The sequence below is a fragment of the Aplidium turbinatum genome, chromosome 13 (genome assembly GCF_918807975.1).
Source record: "Aplidium turbinatum chromosome 13, kaAplTurb1.1, whole genome shotgun sequence".
In the NCBI taxonomy this organism is placed as follows: Eukaryota; Metazoa; Chordata; class Ascidiacea; order Aplousobranchia; family Polyclinidae; genus Aplidium; species Aplidium turbinatum.
The window spans coordinates 15,745,051-15,766,466 of NC_137484.1; the positions used below are offsets into that span (position 1 = coordinate 15,745,051).

The window sequence follows — 21,416 nt, forward strand, 5'->3', positions numbered from 1 at the left end:
CCGTTTCATTCTTGTGCATTTCGTTTTTCAATTCATTGTGTAGATCAGTTATTTATTTTGAATGTAGATGTAAAATCAGTTATTTTTTCGTTACTTGAAAAGGGCTAACATGTGTATGGCCGAAAACGTTTGTAATTTATATTCACTTTAATGCATTATGTTAAATGCCGTGTGGTTGCTTGGTTTTATGTGACAAATGCCGTGTCCTCGTTGGGTTTTGTGGCCGTGCTAACTACTGATATATAGCCTACTACATAATTTTTCATTCAGGCACGTTTTAAACCTTTCAAGGTTTTGCCACCTTTTCCCGTTCGTTAACGTGCTGGTAGGTTTATATCGATTTTTGTAGTTAGTATCTTTTTCGTCCCGGACGCGTTAATGACGAAAAATAAAATGATTGATTGATTTATCTGTTTACACTAGATTGGCAACAAAGGTCATGGCTCCAGTGATGCTGGATTGGTTACAAGAGCACCTAGAAACGGAATTTAAAGACGACGAGTTGGTTTATTCAACGGAAAGTAACATGAATGATCAGTCTGAGTCCCTAAAGCAAACACTTCACACTTCTCAGCCTTGGTTCGACTTAAAAGTTTATTACAAATGCATTGCGAAAGTATAAGATCACGTACGGTAGTATTGAAGTTTAAAAAATACACCGCCTTTGCTTTGTCATTGCGAATTGCAGAGCTTATCAGCATTTAAATCTTTGCTATTGAACTCAAAGAAAGCGAGTTCAATTATATGCGAATTTATGCGAATTCTAGTAGTTTTTAATGTAAATTTTTTAAAAACAAAAATACACTACGATGGTAGGCAGGTGAAGTTATGGGAGGGTCAATAAGTATCATTGGAGTACGTCATTTCAACGGCAAATGAACAAGAAAATTGTGGTGAGCTACACCTCGTCATAAGTTATTGAACAATCTGCGGCTTTCTCCATAAAGACTTCAGGTCGTCCTCATTCGAAACACATATAATACACATTTAAATAATCTTGAATAAAAATAATTTTAAAGGGTAAAACATTGACAATCTATCAAAGATATATACAAATAACATGGTATACTGTAGTTACTAGAGTTAGTAATTTACATCTCGTCAATTCAACCAAGTTCATCCGAACCAATCAGAACATTGCGGTATTGCTCCGCAATATCAAATACACACACGCAAGAAGCATTTAGAAGTCACTTAATTTGCAAGATGCAACACAGGTACACAGTGGCAACACTACAAATAGTGTTTCCTCAACATTGGTCAGTTAAAGAAGCTTCAAGCACGTCTAGCAGTGGATTTTGGTTATAACTTGCCCAGCTTCAGTACAAGAAATTTGGAACTACGTAAGCAAGCAACGGTAAAAGTACTCCATGCAAGGCTGCATCCCTTGCTGCGCATCATAAAAACAATCGGGAGTATAAATTGGAACAATTTAATGGCATCAAAAGAGTGGAACTAAAGCTACATAGAGATATCCCGGTCGCCATGGTGGAACTCAACATTTTAAAAAACGGCGAAAGAAACCGCTGCACAAACTTGGTGTATTTAGGTCAGCGGAACTGCAGTCAATTACGTCACTGTGTTCACACAGTTGCTTTTATGAGTGTAGTCTTGTCCATCAGGAAGCCGATTCCATTATAGCGTGAATAAAAAAAAAATGTTTCCAATAGCTATGTGGGGCCAGTGAGTTTCGCAATTCGAGTTTACAACAAAAGCTGCTAAAAATATTGGACGACTTCAATTTAGAAAATAAAAACCAAAGATCGCTTCTTCTTTTTTGTCGCGTGAGCCTCTGCGGCCAAGGGTCTTTCCTGCCACCACCCCAGATTTAAGAGGTTCCGGGACTACGCTGAATATTAACATGAAAGTTTTCTAATCCTAATTCCAGGAAGGTTGCCAGCAGCGTAAGAATTAAATTTACAACACTCAATGTAGCCTACTCTTTGTACCGGTCCTCAGTTGTGTGGTTCGACGCGTTTCACTTCATCTTCATTAACGTTGGGTACGTCACCAATGACGCGGCTACGATGCATCACGGCCCTTTTGTATGCGGCTTCAACGTTCTTGCGAATCGCATAACGTCGACCTTCCGACAGCTTCGCTCGTTCAGATTTCGAGTCCAAGCCGAACAATTCAAGCTTGCTTCGAGGAAGCCATTGCCTTAAAAAGTGATTGTGTGTGATTTATGCATTCAAAGGACCAAATGTAAGGCAAAACTTATCGAATTAAGCGGTCAATGTAAGGCAGGACATTTCCTACAACGCCTAGTATTTGATAACAGCGAACATCTTCATGTATTCGCCTACTCGTTGTTTATACTTTATTTTGGAAGCTACAGTATATAAACGCGCATAGCCTGGGCATTGCTCTTACCAGGTTCGTTTAGCGTCGAAAAACAATACGAGGAAAATTCCATGATTGCCGTTTTCCACCCTTCTGTCCCCAACGTGCAAAACATCTCTCGGTGGGACTGGGATTGGAACCCCATTGTGACAGAATCCAGAACGTGGCATTTTGGGGTCAATTATCTGCAAATATGTTGGTAGGCATTGAATCACATTTCACTTTTTATTTCAAGGCTGCATTTCAAGCTTTAGGTTAATGTGATCACCACTTGCTAGGGGTAAAACCTCATTGATATAGCAAACTTACTAGAGCGGGATACGGAGGGTATCCTCGACACTTGGCCCAAACCAAATCCAATGGTTTCACGGTAGGTAAGTTGTCGTTATCTAACTCATCTTCGGTGGATGGAACGTGGCTCTGACGACGAAAGAGTTGTCGGTGTGCTGCTGAATGAACATATGGGTTTGGTTAGGTAGAATTCAAGGTCTTTACAGAAACACAATTTATTTTTTGCTCAGACCCATTGTGTGATCAACCAAATAGTAATTCCAAGGAGCCTATGCCTGCATAAAAGTCCGCCCAGACAGCTCAGTGAATAACCAACCGGATATGTTCAGAAACGCTGAGATTAAGCAACGGTAGTTAAAAACTCTTGCCGTTTGGGCACTGAGGACAGCCTTCCATGCTATGTCGATGCATCATTTGATCCCTGATTAGAAATTTAATTGGCTTAGAATGCATAGCAAGTCGGAGATGTTACTGCAACTTCTCACCTGAAGAGGTATCGAGACCGCTATCAAAAGTTTCGTCATCAGACAAGAAGCGGTTGCTGTTGGCGCAGGCTACGCTGTAGCTCCGCCATTTCTTGAAGGTTCTTCCCGGCGCAGGCCTGTAGCGGTCACAGAACAAAGATTGTTGATGAACGCTAATCGAAACACGCGTTTGATTAAAAAAACCAGTTAACTCTTCACATACAATGACTCAAGACAATATCTAGCTTACTCAAGGTCGTTGCTACGTCTACCAGCATCTCCTTCAGTAAAAGCGGTGTCGCAATCGCTGGAACCGGCTGCATTCAGCGAGCCTCCTTCGCTGCTGAATTGAAAGCCTTCATGACGCTTCAGTGCCAGTCTCTCTTGAGTTGCGTTCGCACCTAAAGAGAAAGGTGGTTCAAAAACCAACATTTGCAACAGTCACAGAAGACTAGTTGATGCGTGATCGTGCAAGCAATTCACCTTCAGAATTATTGGCGTGGTCGCGGTGTGCTTCTTTTGAAATTTTTACGTCTTCTGCTTGATCAGACGTCTTTTCCGGTTTGTCTACTTCTTCTGAACAATGACCACTTGTGGAGCGCGTACGCCTGACGATGCAGGAGTCGGGTGAGGAAATTTTGACTGAAGCCGACTGACAAGATGGAAGGGTTTCCTTGTTCTCGAGTGGTGGGGCAGTGGTAGCAGGTCTTGAGATAAGAAATCTGTCACGAGATTTCTTTTTAAACAATACAGAAGTTCTTCGGTTGACGCTGCAAGTGAGACGAGCAGGGGGTGAAGTTGGCGGAATTGAATTTAATTTTTCGGAGTTTGGACGTCCAGAAGAAGAAGAAGAAGAAGCTGGCAAGTTAGTCAGCGAATCGTCAGCGGTGGTTTTGTTAAGTAAACTTGGTGACAGTCTCTCGCATATCACAACGCTGTTGGCTGTTAGTTTGTCACTATCAGGAACGCTTTCAGATCTCAGCTTTTTGCTGCCGGGCTCAAATGTTGTTACAGGGGTAGTGGAAGGCCGAGAAGAGTGAAATCTTTTCCTTCTCACAGGAGGAGACTTGAAGGTGGAAGCAGATCGGAATCTAGGAGACGTTTTCACGGTTGATGCAATGTCACAAAAAACAGCGTCATTTTCGCTTATGGTCGTCAGAGCATCCAAGTCGTCAGCTGAGAATCGCCTTGAATTTGCTGCAACTGTAGACTTTTTCGAAGACCTACCTCCGTTTTCATGGCTTTGAGAGAGTTTCCTACACAAACAAATGTGGTTAATTCTCATCAGAACACGAAGACTCATCAGAACACAAAAACTCATCAGAACACAAAGACAGTGTTTTCATATAATAAAAAATAAAGGAAATAAGGCACACCTTTTTGAAGATAATATCTCTGCTTCGACTTTTCGAGTTGTTGTTGTCGGCATCGTTTGATTGAGAACCTCATGTATTATTTCCAAGCTCTCGTCCATGGATATGCTTCGTGTTGCTTTTTCACTAGCTGATAAAAAGTATTGATATATTTCGAGCGCATGAAGAATTTTGTTGCAAGCAAATTTTTAACAAACTAACTTAAAACTGAATTGCACTAGAAATAGCTTGCATGCGTTACTGTTAGCAACGTATTTTCCGGGAAAAAAGGTCAAGTTGAAGACAGCACTAAATTTGCCGGTGAATTTACAAACAAGCTTATCCCAAAAACTCATTGTAGCAATTGGTGAAAGTAGCGATTTTTGGAGTCCTAAAACAGAATAGTCCTCTTAAGAGTTGATACGTTAATTTATGTTTTGTTATACAGTACTTGACTTATTTCTCTTAGACGTTATTTTTTGCGGCACTTTCTCGAGTAACATTCCCGTTTCAAAATCGAATCCAATTTTCTTTGCTGCACGTTTGGCCTCCCGTACCACAGCACCACCCTACGAGAAAGTACAACCCGTTAATCCAGTGGTTTTCAAACCATGGGTTGAGGAGGGATTGCATTTGAAAGTACTATACTTTCTACGACAAGTAAAAGCTTTCAGTGTAAATACTAACCTTGAAATAAACTTGCCCGAAACCTATTTTTTATTACATAAACATTTTATCTTCAGTTCTCAAACAATCTTTTTGATTGTCTTACTTGCTCTTTCATCTGCAACGCAAGTTTGTAGAAGGATGTGTTGCGGGGATTGTAAAACAGACAGTTTTTGATGATCAAGTTGAAGTCATCCTCAAAATCTGCCATCTCCCTGCAAGAACGGAAACTTACAGTTGCAAGAACCAAGGAAAACGATGCATTTGGTTTATAACTTTCAAAAAATTAAATTGTTCTTTTAAATTTTAATCTGGCAGTTCATCATCACCATTGGACACACCACCTTTGTAACTCAACCTGTTACGTCATAACACTTACGCGTCAATAGTAAAAATAGGACTTGAGGGCAATATCTTTCATTGCTCGTAAATGAAAGAAATTGGTATCGGACATATCAAAGCGTCGATGCCGCCGCTTTTATCTAGACTTCTGCTATGTTTGGCAATTGGCATATACTGTATTGTTCTTCGTTGTGATGGTCAGAAATGAAAACAAACTGAACTGGACTCAAAATAGGCGATTGACCACACCAAAGCCTAGCTAGGTAGACAATCTAGACATAACAGACTTGCCAATATACGATACTTAAATGTGGTACTGACACCTTTCTTCTTCTTCCTGTTTTACGTCTCATTTCCTACAATCAGGGTAGGACGGGGTCTGGCAAGGCACATCCTCAGTCTCTATTCATCACGATCTAGGGGGCTAGTGTTGGTCATCTGCCACCATCACCTGATGCTCAAAACCAGTTTAGACAAACACATACTTACTTATATTCATGACGCGCAATCTTGGCCGACATTTTGGAAAAATCCATCGGATGCTCAATGATTTTGTGATATTCCGGAGCGTCTTTCTTTTTGACTGGCTCCGAAAAAACTTTCGCATCATCAATACTGCGGAGCTTGTCAAGGACTCGCTTCAGGTATACGTTAAAAGAGGTCAGCTGGACTTCAGATATAGCCTGTTCAATCAATGGGTAATTGGTTGAGAATGAACGAATGCGACTTATTTTTATGACTGCAACCCCACCATAGATAAGCTTAAAGATAAAAAAATGTTATTGAATCCGTTCAAGAAATCCATCCGCGTATTTAATCCACTTTGGTTTGGGACAGATTTTTTAAATTTTTTATTTTAGATATGGCATCCACCGCTTATTAAATCCAAAATCGCTTAGCACCGAGGTGGATTTACTAAGCGGATTCTACTATATTTTAAAATCAATGCAACAACGACTTGTTGAAATTGCATCAAAAGATTGCGAAAAATCACCTGGGATATACGGATGGTTTCTTTTTTCAGTCTTTCTCGTTTTCTTAAAAGCTCTATAAGAAGCCTTGCTCGTTCAAGATCGTGTCGAAGACGATGCCAGTATTTCAATTGTTGAGTAATTCGGTGTTGGTGAGAATCAGCTTCCTGAAGATAATCCCGTTAACGCATCAACTGAACTTCAACTACTGTATACCTTTGTTAGTTGAGTAACGTTCAATTTATATCGAGGGATGACATTTTCTGATAAAGTCTCATGTGACACTAAATTATGGCATTTCGCTTATGTGTAGATGGCATCCATTTTAAAATCCATATCATCATTTTCAAAATGGCATCCACCATTTTAAAATGGACGCCATTTCGCTTAGAGAGCAGTGACACAAACTTGCCATTTATATTTTTTGTGAGAAGGTAAGAAATTACATACAATTAACCTCTGTTCACTTCTCGCCTATTAGTGAGAAGAACAATTCCTCAGGCTCAATTAAACCTTTGTTTTGTACTTCTCTGAAAAGTCTTTCTTCCATTAAGAAAATATACATTAATTTCCTTTCTTTCATTCAAAGAATGTAAGATTTAATTAATAACATTAGACAAAACTAAACAGTCGTAACACAAACCGGATCCGTGGACTTGTGAGCATGCATGTGGGATTGATGCCTTTGCAGCAGAGGAAGGCCATTGCGTGAGTCGCGTTTCAATGTCCAGTAAGAGAGCAATCGTTTCAAGAAAGGCGCTTTCTTTTGAATGCTCAATTTCCGACCAATTGCGGTTACCCTGCGCAACATAAGCGACAGCCTTGAGAAATAAAAACGTGGCTTTCTTAACAATGGAAATACAAGTTCCTGTCACGCGCTGAGCAGCTCGGTCTTTTTTATATTGATTCAACGTCTGCGGATGTTGAAGCAACATGAATTGCTTATTTGGGGAATGAGTTACTTCAAAGATTGCATTCCATTCCAATCAGCACAAAGTTTTACTGCATCAGCAAATCCACTGACCTGTCTAGGGAAATGTAAGGCACACCAACATGGGTCGGTCCTATTCGTCTATCCGCAAGGGTTTTGCTGGCATTTTTCAGTCTGTTGTTGGCTATTCTACTTCCAGCCTGAGATGCCTAGTGGAAAATGTGGTGTGAAAATGATTTATTTTCATTTTCGTTTATTTATTTTAATAATATCATCATAAACTGAACCTATTAGTAACAATGATAGCTCACTTTAGAACACAACAACTTATTGTTGAGCAACCATCAACTTTAAGACAAGAACGAACGAAAAGGCTTTATAAAATGTGAAGATCTTTCCGCTCAAAGCTTTGAGTTTACCGAACGAAGTTAACTCACCAATAAACCGTTTTTTGGATTTCGACCAGGCAACGGTGTGTGTGCTTTGCAATATGCTTCTTTTTTCACAGCCATAGTTCCTCCGTTCCTAACAGACCGCCGAACTGCTTCCAGTTTCATATACAGCCCTGCTTGCTGGCCACAAGTCGCATGAAAAGCTGCGGAGCAGTTAGCTCTGTAGCATTGCACACAAGCACCAGTATTTTTCTGTTTACATATGTAGCAGGTTAAACGCCACTTTGCTGCAGAAATGTCTTTGATATCGTCAATGTGAACCGTATTCACAGTGTTGCCAAACCCTGCATCAGAAACCCAAAGGGCACAAACCTAAACATGTATTTTTGTAAAATCAACACAACTTTAATCCCATGTTTACGAATGAGTAGAATAGATGCAACACTAGACTGAATTCAGAGGCTCCCAACAGAAAGGAATTTATGATTACCATTATTCATGAAGAAAGTAAACGTATCTAAACAGGAAAGAAAAATTGTGTGGTGAATGCACAGGTGCCACTCCAAAGTAGCTGGTGAATAAATTCACTTTTAGAAAGTCTGATTTAAAAAAGAGAACTTAAAAAGATTTGAAACCAAAGAAGAGCCACCATAAAATCTTCATTTTTCTAAGCAACTTCATTTAATTTTTCTTACTCATTTCATGTCAAATCTTCTCTTTCAACATTATTATGCAAAATATGATGCAAATAGAACAATATAAACTTGATTTATTAATTATTATGCTTCTACCTTTAAACACACTTTCAAACAAACGACTTAATCGTACAAACAATTAACTTTTTTGACTAGACCAACTCACAACATGGGACCAGCGACCATCATCCATCTGGTGAAATGCCCCAGTCGTACTTGGGCATAAGCAACAATTGACAGGGCATGATGGTGATTTCAAGCAGCGTTGGCAAATCCACTGCCCTTCTGGTATGTGAGGGTCCCCATAACACTCTTGATGAACAGCAAGATTACAGATGTCACAATATAAAATAAGATTGGAACTTTGACATTCTCTGTCATTGCAAACACAGCAGCAAGCGTTTTTCTGTTTTGAAGTCTAAAAAATATATATATATAGTGAGACTACTGATTTTTTTCGTTCATCAAATGCTGGCATCAATGAGGGTCTGTTTCATAGATACCATTTGATTTTGTATTGATTCAGTTTGCTGTTATAAAAGCAGTGAGACTAAATTGAATCTGACAGTTAGTATGTAAGCAGCGATATAAGTAAGCTGCAATGTAAGCAGGGTTGCTTAGCAGCGATGAACAGCAACAGTTAAATGGTGAAGGTTTTTGGAATACCAGCATTCCATGTCCACCACCAACATGAACACTGGTGCCATATCATAAACTGGAATATTCAATACAATACCCAACATTCAAATTTCAATATAAAATTCTGTCACACATTTTGGGCATATATAATTTAGTAGGTAATAAACTCTTTGCTATTTCAAAATCAATACCAACGAAATCGTATACAGTAGCCTGCTGGAAATACCTAACATACATTCTTAGTAGCTTAATCACCTAGTCCTATACCTAAACAGACCAACATAAAATATTTCACTTAGTGAACTTACAAAAAGATTAAAGAACCAATAGTTAATAAGCTACTGAGCAACAACACAAGAAAAGTAGTTGAGATTAGTGTTGATGAAAGCAAATGAAACATCAAAGCATCCTACTTCATTAACAAACACTGTTCAATTGCATATAGTGTTCTATAAGTTGCTTCAAAATATGATTGCAGTCATCCCATCTATACTGTAAAAGTGTTAGGTACCTGCATGCTTGAGGTATTTTGACTTTGTCTTGCCTTTTCAAAGTAAGACTCTTTCTCAAACCGATCTATCAGCAGTTCTAGCTGTTTAGGAGTCACAGATGTAAGTTGGTCTTTTAGTCGCTGTTCGTTTATCAACTTAAGCCAAATCACATCTTCCTCATCCATATCATATTCAACCTAAATACAAGCAATCAATGAGACATGAAAATGTTCAAGAAAGTTTACTGGAGCCTATGCAAGTGAAAATGACAAGAGAGTTTTATAGTTAGACCTGTCTAGGCAAAATCTGTGACCTGTACAACACACTGGTGAATTTTCCTAAATAATGAAAAAGTCCAAGAACTAAATCATACATAAAAACTGCTTCATGATGGTGCTATATGTTTATCAAAGCCAACAGCACAGTAATAGTAATAATGGTTTTACAAGTACACCTTAATCATGTTAAAAAAACATTTTGATCTACTTTGAACCTGTTAGCAAAGTTAAATAAGCTTTTACATTACAAAAGCGGTGTCATTCACATAAAAAAAACCATGCCATGCAAAGCTACCACTCTTTCATTCAAAACTCACTTCCTTTTCAACATCTTCTATTGGCTTATCAACAAAACGAAAAATCTCTGAAGACTGATCCTGGACATTTGGTTTCAAAGGCTTATAGTCTGGAATAAGTCGAAACGAAGGCTTTGGAAGTGCAGACTGATCTTTAGCAGAGGGTAGTTGATTTACACTTTGTGCATGCTCGCTTGCATATTGCACAGAAGCAAGAGCGACACTTTTCAGGTCCTCGCTGTTAATGTAGCCATTTCTATTTGGTGGAAATGTAGTCTTGTCAGCATTTAATTGTTTTGAAGAAAATCCTGTCTGCTGGACACTCATATCTTTGTCGAGTTTGTGAGCAGAATCATCAGAACCAAAGAAATGATCAACATTTTTATCAATGTCAGAATCCGATATAATATCCAATTTTTCACAGATGTTTAACCTGTAAGTGATACGGAGAGATGAGAATAAAGCTTTTACATTATATCTTCTAAAAGCAGCTTGTCAACAAAATAGGATGACATTTATTTCTCACAAGTCTTTACATGAAACTTATATATATACAATATACTATATAACTTTTGCATGTAAAAGTGTAGGAACATTACTTTTCTCTAAGCACCAACCTATAGATATTTCCATCTGATTCCACTTCAACAATTCTTTGAGCCTCTGCCCAGGTTAGTGTATCTGGTGTTGGTGTTATAAACTCAGCAGCTCTTGCATCTGAAGGATTGTGTTTCTTTTTTTTCATTGAGCTTAACTTGGATTTTCTCAAACCTAGAGTCAATTGTGCATATTGTGCAGTGTGGTCAAAATTTAACAAATGATGCTCAATGCCATCATAACTTTTATAAATTTTTTTGCATTTGGGGCATGCCCAAGGAGGTTTCATATCCTTGAGTGATTGCAAAAAACAATCAACATTAAACATGCTTTCCATTTTTGTATGTTTATATTATTCCGACACAACCATAGAGAAATTCATGTTTGGTTATCGTATTTGAAATCTGTTGTAAATATATGCAAAATTATAACAATTTTCAATGAATAACAAGGGCTGTTTCATTATGCAGATCTCCACTTGGATAAGAAAGTCTATTTAAAATACTTTAATACAACAATGATGTATTGTATCCAACCCCAACTATGAAGAAGAAACATAATGATGATAAATATTGCAATTAATTTTAACACAAAAAAAACATAGCATAAACTATTACCATCCAAATCACTTAAATGCAGACACCCATACATAACTTTTACTTACAAAAAATAAACAATTTCTAACTTAATAGTGGCAGCTGACTGTGGTGACCATTTGGCCTTTCCTTGCCACTTTTGTTGTGTGACTTATTGGGGTTTATTGTGTTTGCACAATTTTTCCTCCCCAACAAAAACAAATAAACTAAACTGAATGTAAGAACAGTGGTTCTTTTACTAAGATCCCAATTTTACTAACTACACACATGAACAATGCTATCCAAAAACCTTTTCATGCATGTTTTAAACCATTGAAATTCTTTCCACTTTTCTTGCTCACCAATGTGCTGCAATATAGCCTATCACTCATAATATAAAGACTAAGAACTTATCACTTTTGTCATGCGCATGTTGAAACAAAGCATGATAAAAAAACTTTCACTTTTTAGTATTTTTGTTATAATGAACAAAAAAGTAATTTAAAAGTGAAAAACTTTCACTTTAGTTTGAAATAGCCACTAAACAGCTCTTCTCTCTTGCTAAGCCATAACACCTGCAATCCTGCATCAATTGATTATTATGTAATATCAAAAAATTGCTGTATAAACAGCAAGCTAGAACATAGACTGAAAGAAACTTCACTAGTACCTGGTCTGATATTGAGATTAATTAGTTCTCTGCTGACTCTGCATCTTGCCAGGTGTGTAGCTCTTCTCTCTTCACACAGCTCTAGACTAAATAGGCTAGATTATTTTTAGTTAAGTTCAAAATTTATTGCCTAAAAATGACAAACATAGATAATCCTATAGGGCTAGGCTATATGTAGAAGCTGATGTCTCTTTACCCTGCTCAGGTTTCTTGATTTTATTGAGAATGAAAAAATGCACAAGTATTTTTCACTTAGAATAGAACTAAAGGATAAAACATAACTATACTTAAATAGAATCAGCCAGGTTCAGAAAATTGCATCTAATTTATTGATGAAACTTTCACCAAAGTCAGTTTCCATTATTCAAAACCTAAAACATATTGAAGTAAGATAATTGTGATATTTTATTTTAAGAAGTTACTGAAAAAGTTATCTTTATGGCGGTAAAAGTTTTGTGAATAAATTGTAGGATACAAGTTTCCCAGCCTGGCTGGTTTTATTCACTTGTTGCCGTATGTTTCATCTTATAGAATGGTATGGTTTCAATTTGCAATAGGCCAAACCTAAACTGTATCTTTACTATAATCATACAAAGATTCTTTAAAATAATTGATGCACTTGCCTTAGCCATAAACTGACAAGCTAAAACCATAGATAACTAATGTACTCTGAAAGTAATCTCTGCTAAAATTAGTGCTAGGCTGACACTCCTGGTCAGAATTGCCAGTTTTGCGATTGCGGAATTGGGCTAGTTTTATTTTAGAGTTGTGGGACAATTTTTAGTCGCGTTTTATTTTGTTTCATTTTTACCAAAACATTTTTTGGTTTTGACTACATTTTGCAAATTTTTGGCTACTTTTAGGCTTGTTCCATCACTTGCGACAAAAAGGCTACCGTAGCCTACTTTGGGCCACTTTTCAGTAGCAACTTTGCTCAGTTGCTGAATTCTTTTTTAACAGCGTTGCCAGATTCTCAAATAGGGATGGTCACTAAAAGCTCATTATATTTTACCAAATGCCGCAAAATTGTACCAGATTTTCAAGTCATATAAACCCTAGCTATAAATACATGGTCATCAATAATTAACGTTACAAGAGATCCAATTCAAAAACTGGCAAAGGAGGCGAACTTGGCTTATGAAATCATGTTCACAATTCTCAAGAAGTATTTGAAGATGAGCCTATTCGAACACATGAAGAAACAGTTGCTAAATACCAATAGGCTACCGGTACCATTGACAAACGTCTCTCCAGAGCCAGAATTGTGCTCTCACGCATTGAAGGGGGAGCAAGGGGGAGCACGCTTCCAAACCTTGTGTTCAGCGATCAGAAAAAATTTGATGTCCAGCATCATTTTAACAGTCAGAAAAGCCAAGGGTATAGTCAGACCAGGGGCTCAGAGAGGGGGGAAGTGGGGCTACTTTCCCCCCTAGCATAACATTGTAAAGGAAAAACGAGTAGTTTTTCGTTTTGTCACTTTTGAGGGGGTCACTTTGTCACTTTTGCCCATTTTTACTACTAAAATAAAAAATTATCAACTTACAGTAAAAATAAACAAATTTTTGAATGAAATGCGTACCGTAGCCTACCGTTTAGTTACAAGTAGGCTATTTTTCGATCATTGTAGGTGCTACTTTACATGTTTCTCATCAAGAACACACCATTCTCGTATTGAGACCTGCTATGTTAAACTGCTTCAATACGTGAAATAAATCTGTTAAAATAAAGCCTGCTGACCTAAGTAGCCTATCACTAAACGTTTTATGTTGTTCTAACTTGAAAACTAGTGCTGCTTTGGCTAAGCGTGTATTTATGTAATATGTTTGCTTGAACAACTGTAGGCCTACCTTGACATGAAAAACTGCGTTGTCCAGGCATATGATAATTGATAATAATGGATCCAACATATCTGGAAAAGTGTCCAAGCAAGATTGAAGCAAGAAAATCCTTCTTGCCTCTTTTCTGCTTATGGATGTCATTGCTTAAATGCACTAGAGTTGGAGTTCATGGTGTGCAGTGTTGTCCAAATATTAGGCTACCGGTAGGCCTATATCATTTTGAGTAGTCTAATTGATCGACTAAGCTTATGTCATTTTCAATTGCAGCCAAGCCAGATAGGAAATTCTAAAGAAAGCTATCCCATTTCCAAGCAGCCTGCTTGAGCAGTTTCAAACCTGTGCTTCTCTCCATTATGTAGATTACAGTCCTAAGCGAGATTCACTCTACTAACCTACCTATTTATGCAGCGATAAAGGGCAATATTTTTTGGCCCCAGAGGAGGCTCACAGGGCGACGACGAATGGACAATAGCCTAAGCTGATGAATTTGGTGAAGTTAAAGGAAAATGTAGGCCTAATCAAAGTTACAAAAAGCTGGAAAGTAGGCTGCTCGCAAGCTTAAGTTGTTATAGGAACTATGAACTTAAAAAAAGATTTTATTTTTCTGGGGACGGAACCAGTGGCGTAGCTAGGGAATGTGCCGCCCGGGGCGGATTCAGATTTTGCCGCCCCTTCAAGAAAAAGCATGTGAAAATGAATTTTTTTAATTGACTTAAAGTGGAATTATTGTACGTTATGAACCAGTAGCGTAGCCAGTAATTTTGAAAGGGGGAGTTTTAAGGGCCGGCGGGCGAAGCCCGCCGGCGTCTACGCCAAAGACGACACCCAGCGGCGGGGGGCCTGGGGGGCCTCCCCCAGAAAATTTTGAAAAATTACTTTGGATTTGGTGCATTCTGAGAGCATTTTCAACAAAAATGTGGGTATAAATCCTCTAGTATAAATATTCTTGTAAAATGGTGCTGTCCGGTGGCATAGCAAAAGGATAAGATCATGTTTTCTTGGGAATTTTTCGGTAACTTAATAAAGCTAAGTCTCTATGTTTTCTTGTTGCTAATTCCTGGCTGAGATATTTGAATGTTTGGTATTGGCAAAACTCGCCCTTTTAATGGAGTTTCGTTTAAAATTAGGCAAACTTTGTTTTAGAGACATAGAGACTGAAAGCATCATTCTCAATATCGTGACGTCACATGCGTGCCAAAGGGGGGGTTGTAACTCCCAAACCCCTCCTCCCCTTCGGCTACGCCACTGTTTTGAACGTTGCCATTCTGTTCGCTTTTATTTTCCGTGTACTTTTGCATTATCAACAAAACGTCCTGTCTGAAAGTGCCGCCCCCCAGACGTGCCGCCCGGGGCGGTCCGCCCCCCCCCTAGCTACGCCACTGGACGGAACCCTCCAACAACTCCGCTTCACCAGCTCAATCTTACAAACGAAATTTATTCTACAGTAGCCTACGCTATGTTGCAAAGGATTTGCTAGCTATTGGTAGTTTATTCACAAATGTATCAACAAACTCAAAGATATCGATAAGTGAAGCCCTATGGAAATATCATTGTAGGCTAGGCTATGTCTGATGTGTAGTTGCAGGCACGTGGAACAAATTTAAACAAGTTGCACAACAATGGCATTTTGGATGAGTTGGTAGGCTACTTTTGCAAGAAAGCTACCTAGCAAACTTGAGCTGCAAACCGGAACGCATCACCCCACCCATGATATCTACTCAAGGAAATAATTGGTTGCAACTTTCAAAACCCTTTTTCAAATATTTTTGTTGCTTTGAAAATTTGTTACGTAAACCAGTAGGCCTACCTCCAACGGTTGCGAGTTGAAAACGTGGTTTTTGCACTCTGAAATTTGTAAGAATTGACGACTCAAAACCGAGTGAACAGTTTATGCATGTTGTGCATCAAATTAGACCTTGCAAAATCTTTATTGTTTAATGCTGTGATCCGTAACTTTGCATTGCAAAAGGTTCGGAATGGATTGAATGCTTTGTTGAGCTATTTCCATTGCCCGCATTGTGTGTTTAGCCTACAATTTTTCCTCTATCTACTGTAGGTTACACTAAAATTACCACCTATAACAATTTCGATTCACAACATGACTGGAACCAACGCAGACTTGTCAAATGAGGAGACGTTATCACTGACCTAACAGCGGCTCTTCCAGGATTCCACACAGCAAACAAACAAGAATTCATCAGCAAACACGCCCACGTCACTGCCCAAACACCAGAGAGTTTGCACAAACTACTGCATTCTTTGGATATTGTGCATTTTTCTTGGGAGTGTGTTTATTTGGAGCCAGAGAATCGTTTTGGTACGGAACCTAAATTTTCCTCCCAACGGCTGTGGCCAAAGGCACCATGTAGCCTATGAGATGTGCACATCTGCAATTCTTTCAAGATAAAATAGTGCGCAACAATGGCAATTTTGCTGCAAGTGTAGTCGAGCGATTTTTGTTGATTTTCATATTGAAAAAAGTTTTTTCATATAGATATATATAGCCTATATTACGTTGTTTAAAATCAAAACAAAGAATTCAATTTCACGATGAGGAAAATAGCCAAGTTCAGCTTAAGACACATGATGCAAATTCGTTACTTGTATTTTTGCTGAAAAATGTTTTTTTGGGGCCCACTTTTAGTAGCCTATTGTTTCCCGACCAGTCATGATTTCTCTCGGAGGCTCTGTAGTCACTAGGAGACAAGGGGCGACATCACTGATGGTGTGGGCCGCAGTCAACGAATCAAAAAGGAGTCCATTGATTTTTATGGACCAAGGAGTGAAATTGAAGAAAACTACCGAAATGATATTCTTGAGGGTTCATTGCTGCCTTGGGCAAAGAAACACTTCAAAAAACGTAATTGGTCATTCCAACAAGATTCTGCCCCACATGGAGCTAAGATAGCGCAAAACTGGCTTTCAGCCAATGTGCCATTCTTCATTTCCAAGGAAGAATGGCCTCCTTCATCCTCAGACCTGAACCCAGGGGCGCCGGAAGCGGGGGGGGGGGGCGGATGCCCCCCCCCTGCCCTCAATTTTTCTGCAGATGGAGGGGCAGGGGGGGCAATGGTGCCCTTTTAAAGTTATGTAAGCTACTGCACATTTTGCAATATAACAATTTCTGCTATTCGCTTTTAGCCTAATTATAATGTTTCATTTTTGCCTCAAAATAATATGTAGGCCTACGGCACAAAATTTTGCAACACAGTTTCAGGCCTTAAAACTCGTTTTTTTTCGGCAGCCATCGTGGCCTACCGGGAGCTCCTTCTTGTAGTGTTTCGTCATAGAAACCATTGTTACGTTTCACTAGCCTATCGTTTGTACTACGTGCGACTGTTACGAGACTAGAGCCATGAGATAGATTCAGCTGAGAGAAAGTACAATAAAGTGGTCTGTGTGTAATCTATTAAAGTGTGGTATATCTAAGTTAATCAAACGGAAATACAACAATGGCGACGAGGATTTAAGTGAAAGATGGCTGAACAAGTTACTGTAGCCCGAAGCAACCCGCTGGTCTGCGAACTAGGCAGTCTCAAATCGTTTCAAGTGCAAGGTGATCCACATGGTTTAGGACAAAAATGGAAGCAGTGGAAAAGGTCATTTTCTCTTTTTACTGTCAGTAAAGGAATCGCAGACGATAAACAAAAGCAAGCGTTGTTGTTACACACAGCTGGAGAAGAGGTTCAAGAAGTTTATTTCAGCCTCGTGGACGAAAATGACGACAGTAAGTCTTTTAACGATACTCTAGCAATTTTGGATGAGTACTTTTTGCCTAAATGTAATGTTCCTTTTGAAAGATGCAAGTTTCGGCAGCTGACGCAAGCCCAAGACGAGACCATTGATAAATTTATTTGCCGTTTGCGCCAGCAAGCAACGTTGTGTGAATTTGGAACCAATAGAAATGACTACATTCGAGATCAAGTTATTGAAAAATGTGCTTCTAACATATTGAGAAGAAAGTTGCTCGAAAAAAATAACCTAGTTTTGAATGATGCAATAGTTATTGCAAAAGCTCATGAAGATGTCGAAAATCAATTAAAGACAATGCAGCCTACGTCATCAGTTCATGTCAACGAAGTGCGCCACCCAGAGCATCGACGCGCATTGCCTTCAATTAAGAAGGAAGGGAAAGTATGTTTTGCTTGTGGTAAGACTGGACATTTTAAGTTTAATCAACAATGCCCAGCAAGAGGCAAGCAATGTAACAAATGTGGCAAAGTTGGACATTTTGCTTTACAATGTCGAACACGGTCCCGAACGAATAGATGTGTGACGTCACAATATCCTTCTGACGTCAAGATGAATCGGAATACGCCGTTGCGGAGACCAGTGCAGCGTAAGTCCAATACCAATACATTGGAGGAAGAAGAAGGAAAGACTTTTATTTTCGCAGAAAACAAGGAGAGCAACAAAGAAGAACTTTTCAACTTACAAGGGACACGTAAGAACTCTTGTACAATAACTTTGAAAGTTGGTGGTGTAAAATTATCTGATGTTTTGATCGATTCAGGTGCTGCCAGTAATGTGATTAGTAAAGATACTTGGGAATGGTTAAAATGTCGTAATGTTGTTGCCCAATGTCGGAAATCAGCTAAATCTTTGCATTCATATGGGAGTACTACACCGTTACCTACACTAGGTACTTTTACTGCAGAAGTAATTTGTGAGGATACTAACTGTGCCTGTGTAACTGATTTTATTGTAGTTAACTGTGATGCACCTAGTCTCTTAAGTAGAGATACTGCAGAAAAATTAAGTGTATTGCATATTGGCCCTTCACGTGTAAACAATCTGTGTAATGATGTTTTTGATAGTTACCCTAAACTGTTTAATGGGGTGGGACTTTTAAAAAATTATGAATTAAAGTTACACATTGACACATCGGTAAAGCCCGTGGCTCAACCAGTACGTAAAGTTCCATTTCAACTTAGGGGTAAAGTTGAGTGCAAATTGCAAGACCTACTCGACGCAGACATCATTGAAGAAGTTCCCGAGGGACCTACAGGTTGGGTTTCACCCGTTGTTATTATCCCAAAGCCAGATGGGGATGTACGATTGTGTGTAGACATGCGTCGAGCGAATGAAGCAATCATCCGGGAACGACATCCCATTCCAACAATTGAAGATTTGTTGCATCGAATGAATGGTAGCACTATGTTTAGTAAACTCGATTTAAAGTGGGGTTTCCATCAAATTATGTTAGAGCCAGAAAGTCGTTACATCACAACATTTGTGACGCATAAAGGACTGTATCGCTATAAACGTTTGATGTTTGGAATCAACTCCGCTCCAGAGAAGTACCAAAAGATTCTGTGCGATGTGTTGAAGAAATGCCAAGGAGTAGCCAACATCGCAGACGATGTAATTGTGTACGGGAAGAACAAAGAAGAACATGATCAAAGATTGATTAATGTTTTAGAAAAACTACGGGAAGCCGGATTAACCTTGAACAAACATAAATGCCAATTTCGTTTATCGAAGCTGACGTTTTTTGGACACAATCTGAGCAAGCAAGGTGTCAGTCCTAGCCAGGAAAAAGTCGCAGCAATACTGAATGCAGAACCACCGAAAACTTCAAGTGAAGCAAGATCATTTATGGGATTGGTTCAATACTCTTCTAAATTTATTCCAAATCTTGCTACGATCGCTAGGCCTATACTTGATCTGACAAAGAAAGAAGTTAAATTTGAGTGGAAGCAGGAGCAGCAACAAGCTTTTGAACAGCTAAAATCATTGATGACCAAAGCTAATGCATTAGCATTTTTCCGAACCGATTGCAAGACACGCATTATTGCAGATGCATCACCAGTCGGTTTAGGAGCTGTTCTTACACAGCTACAGGATGGGTTATGGCGCGTAATTGCCTATGCGTCAAGGAGTCTTTCTGACATTGAGAAGCGTTATAGCCAAACAGAAAAGGAAGCTTTAGGGTTAGTTTGGGCATGTGAACGCTTTAATCTGTATGTGTTCGGGAAAGAATTTGAGCTGGAAACAGACCATAAACCTTTACAGTTTATTTATAACAAAACGTCCAAACCCTCTGCCAGAATAGAAAGATGGGTTTTAAGGTTACAAGCTTATGATTTCAAAGTTGTTTACAGACCGGGACGTACGAACATTGCAGATGCCTTATCAAGACTCAACTCCACACAATCAAAAGAAGACGGTTCGCATGAAGAGTACGATTTTGTGAGGTTAGTAGCAATAAACAGTACTCCAGTTGCATTAACACCGCTAGAAATTGAAAGAGAGTCTGCTCGTGACAAGGAGTTTGAAGAAATTCGAAAATATGTCAAATCTGGCGATTGGTCAAAGTGTTCTCAATTTAGCTATTTACATGTCAAGGATGAACTTTGTTGTTATGGTGAATTAATTTTAAGAGGAAAACGACTAGTAATTCCAAAGTCTTTGCGAGAACGCGTTTTGGAGCTCGCACATGAAGGACACCAGGGAATCGTTAAAACTAAGAATAGACTACGCACGAAAGTGTGGTGGCCTAAAATGGACAGTGATGCAGAGAAGTTGTGTAGGAAATGTCATGGTTGCCAAGTGACAAGCGAATATGCAAGACCGGAGCCGATGACAAGAGTGGTTCCTCCGAACGGTCCATGGCAAGCTTGTTCTGCTGACATTCTTGGACCGTTGCCAAGCGGTGAAAACATTTTAGTTATTGTAGACTATTACAGTAGGTACTATGAAATAGCTGTCTTGAAGTCTACTACCACCACGAAAATAATAGACGCAATTGTGCCTGTGTTTGCACGATTCGGTGTGCCAGTTTCTTTGAGAACTGATAATGGGCCACAATTTGTTTCTTCAGAGTTTGAAAATTTCTTAACCGAGTACGGCATAAAGCATAAAAAGTCGACGCCATTGTGGCCACAAGCAAATGGAGAGGTGGAGCGACAAAACAGAACGTTGATGAAAGCGATCAGAATTGCACATGTGGACGGAAAAGAATGGAAAGAGGAGATCAGTAAATTCCTGATGGCTTATCGATCGACACCACAGTCATCCACTGGTGCATCTCCGTACTATTTGATGTTTGGACGAGAAATGAAAACGAAACTTCCAGAATTGTGTCGTGAGCCACAACAGTTCGACGAAGAAGTCAGAGATCGTGATTGGGAGAACAAATTGAAAAGTAAAAGCTATGCTGACGAAAAAAGGGGGGCTGTAGAGTCGGAAATAAAAATGGGTGATGAAGTCTTAGTTAGAAATCCTAAAACTTCTAAATTGTCTCCTACATTTAAACCTGTCCCTCAAACAGTTATCTCGAAAGAAAAGGGTGAGGTTACTGTTATGGATAAAGATGGTATTGAACTAAAACGTAATTCGTCTTTCTTTAAGAAGTATATCAGTCCAGACAATAGTCCTTGTGAAAGTGAGACTTACGACTCACCACTAGTCACTGTCGATGAATCAGATTCAATGAATCTATCACCCCCACGTTTACAAATGCCAGAACGTAGATCTTCTCGCTGTATAACTAAACCAACAAGGTTTAATGACTATGTTCTCACATAAACATGTTTACTGTATGTGGTAATATTGTGTAGTTCTGTTTTTACGTGTATTGGAG

At 38.9% G+C, this 21,416-nt stretch overlaps 1 protein-coding gene across 3 annotated transcripts; it reads right to left on the bottom strand.

The window, feature by feature from the left end:
• Positions 1 to 575: 575 nt before the first annotated feature.
• Positions 576 to 12,114, bottom strand: LOC145782447 (bromodomain-containing protein 1-like). Of its 3 annotated transcripts, XM_082594237.1 has the most exons (19): positions 11,994 to 12,114; positions 10,769 to 10,922; positions 10,173 to 10,584; positions 9,598 to 9,774; positions 8,614 to 8,865; positions 7,798 to 8,124; positions 7,454 to 7,569; positions 7,073 to 7,229; positions 6,453 to 6,596; positions 5,948 to 6,141; positions 5,223 to 5,331; positions 4,902 to 5,019; positions 4,475 to 4,601; positions 3,582 to 4,354; positions 3,349 to 3,499; positions 3,120 to 3,235; positions 2,653 to 2,792; positions 2,374 to 2,528; positions 576 to 2,160 (listed from the first exon to the last, which is right to left on the bottom strand). In XM_082594237.1, exons 2-19 carry the CDS (start codon positions 10,894 to 10,896, stop codon positions 1,956 to 1,958), a joined length of 3,801 nt encoding a protein of 1,266 aa, XP_082450363.1. In that variant the 5' UTR covers positions 10,897 to 10,922; positions 11,994 to 12,114; the 3' UTR covers positions 576 to 1,955. The 3 variants fall into 3 exon arrangements, with proteins under 3 accessions (XP_082450363.1, XP_082450362.1, XP_082450361.1); XM_082594236.1 differs by lacking the exon at positions 11,994 to 12,114 and having other exon boundaries at positions 2,653 to 2,789; positions 10,769 to 11,137; XM_082594235.1 differs by lacking the exon at positions 11,994 to 12,114 and having other exon boundaries at positions 10,769 to 11,137.
• Positions 12,115 to 21,416: the final 9,302 nt, after the last annotated feature.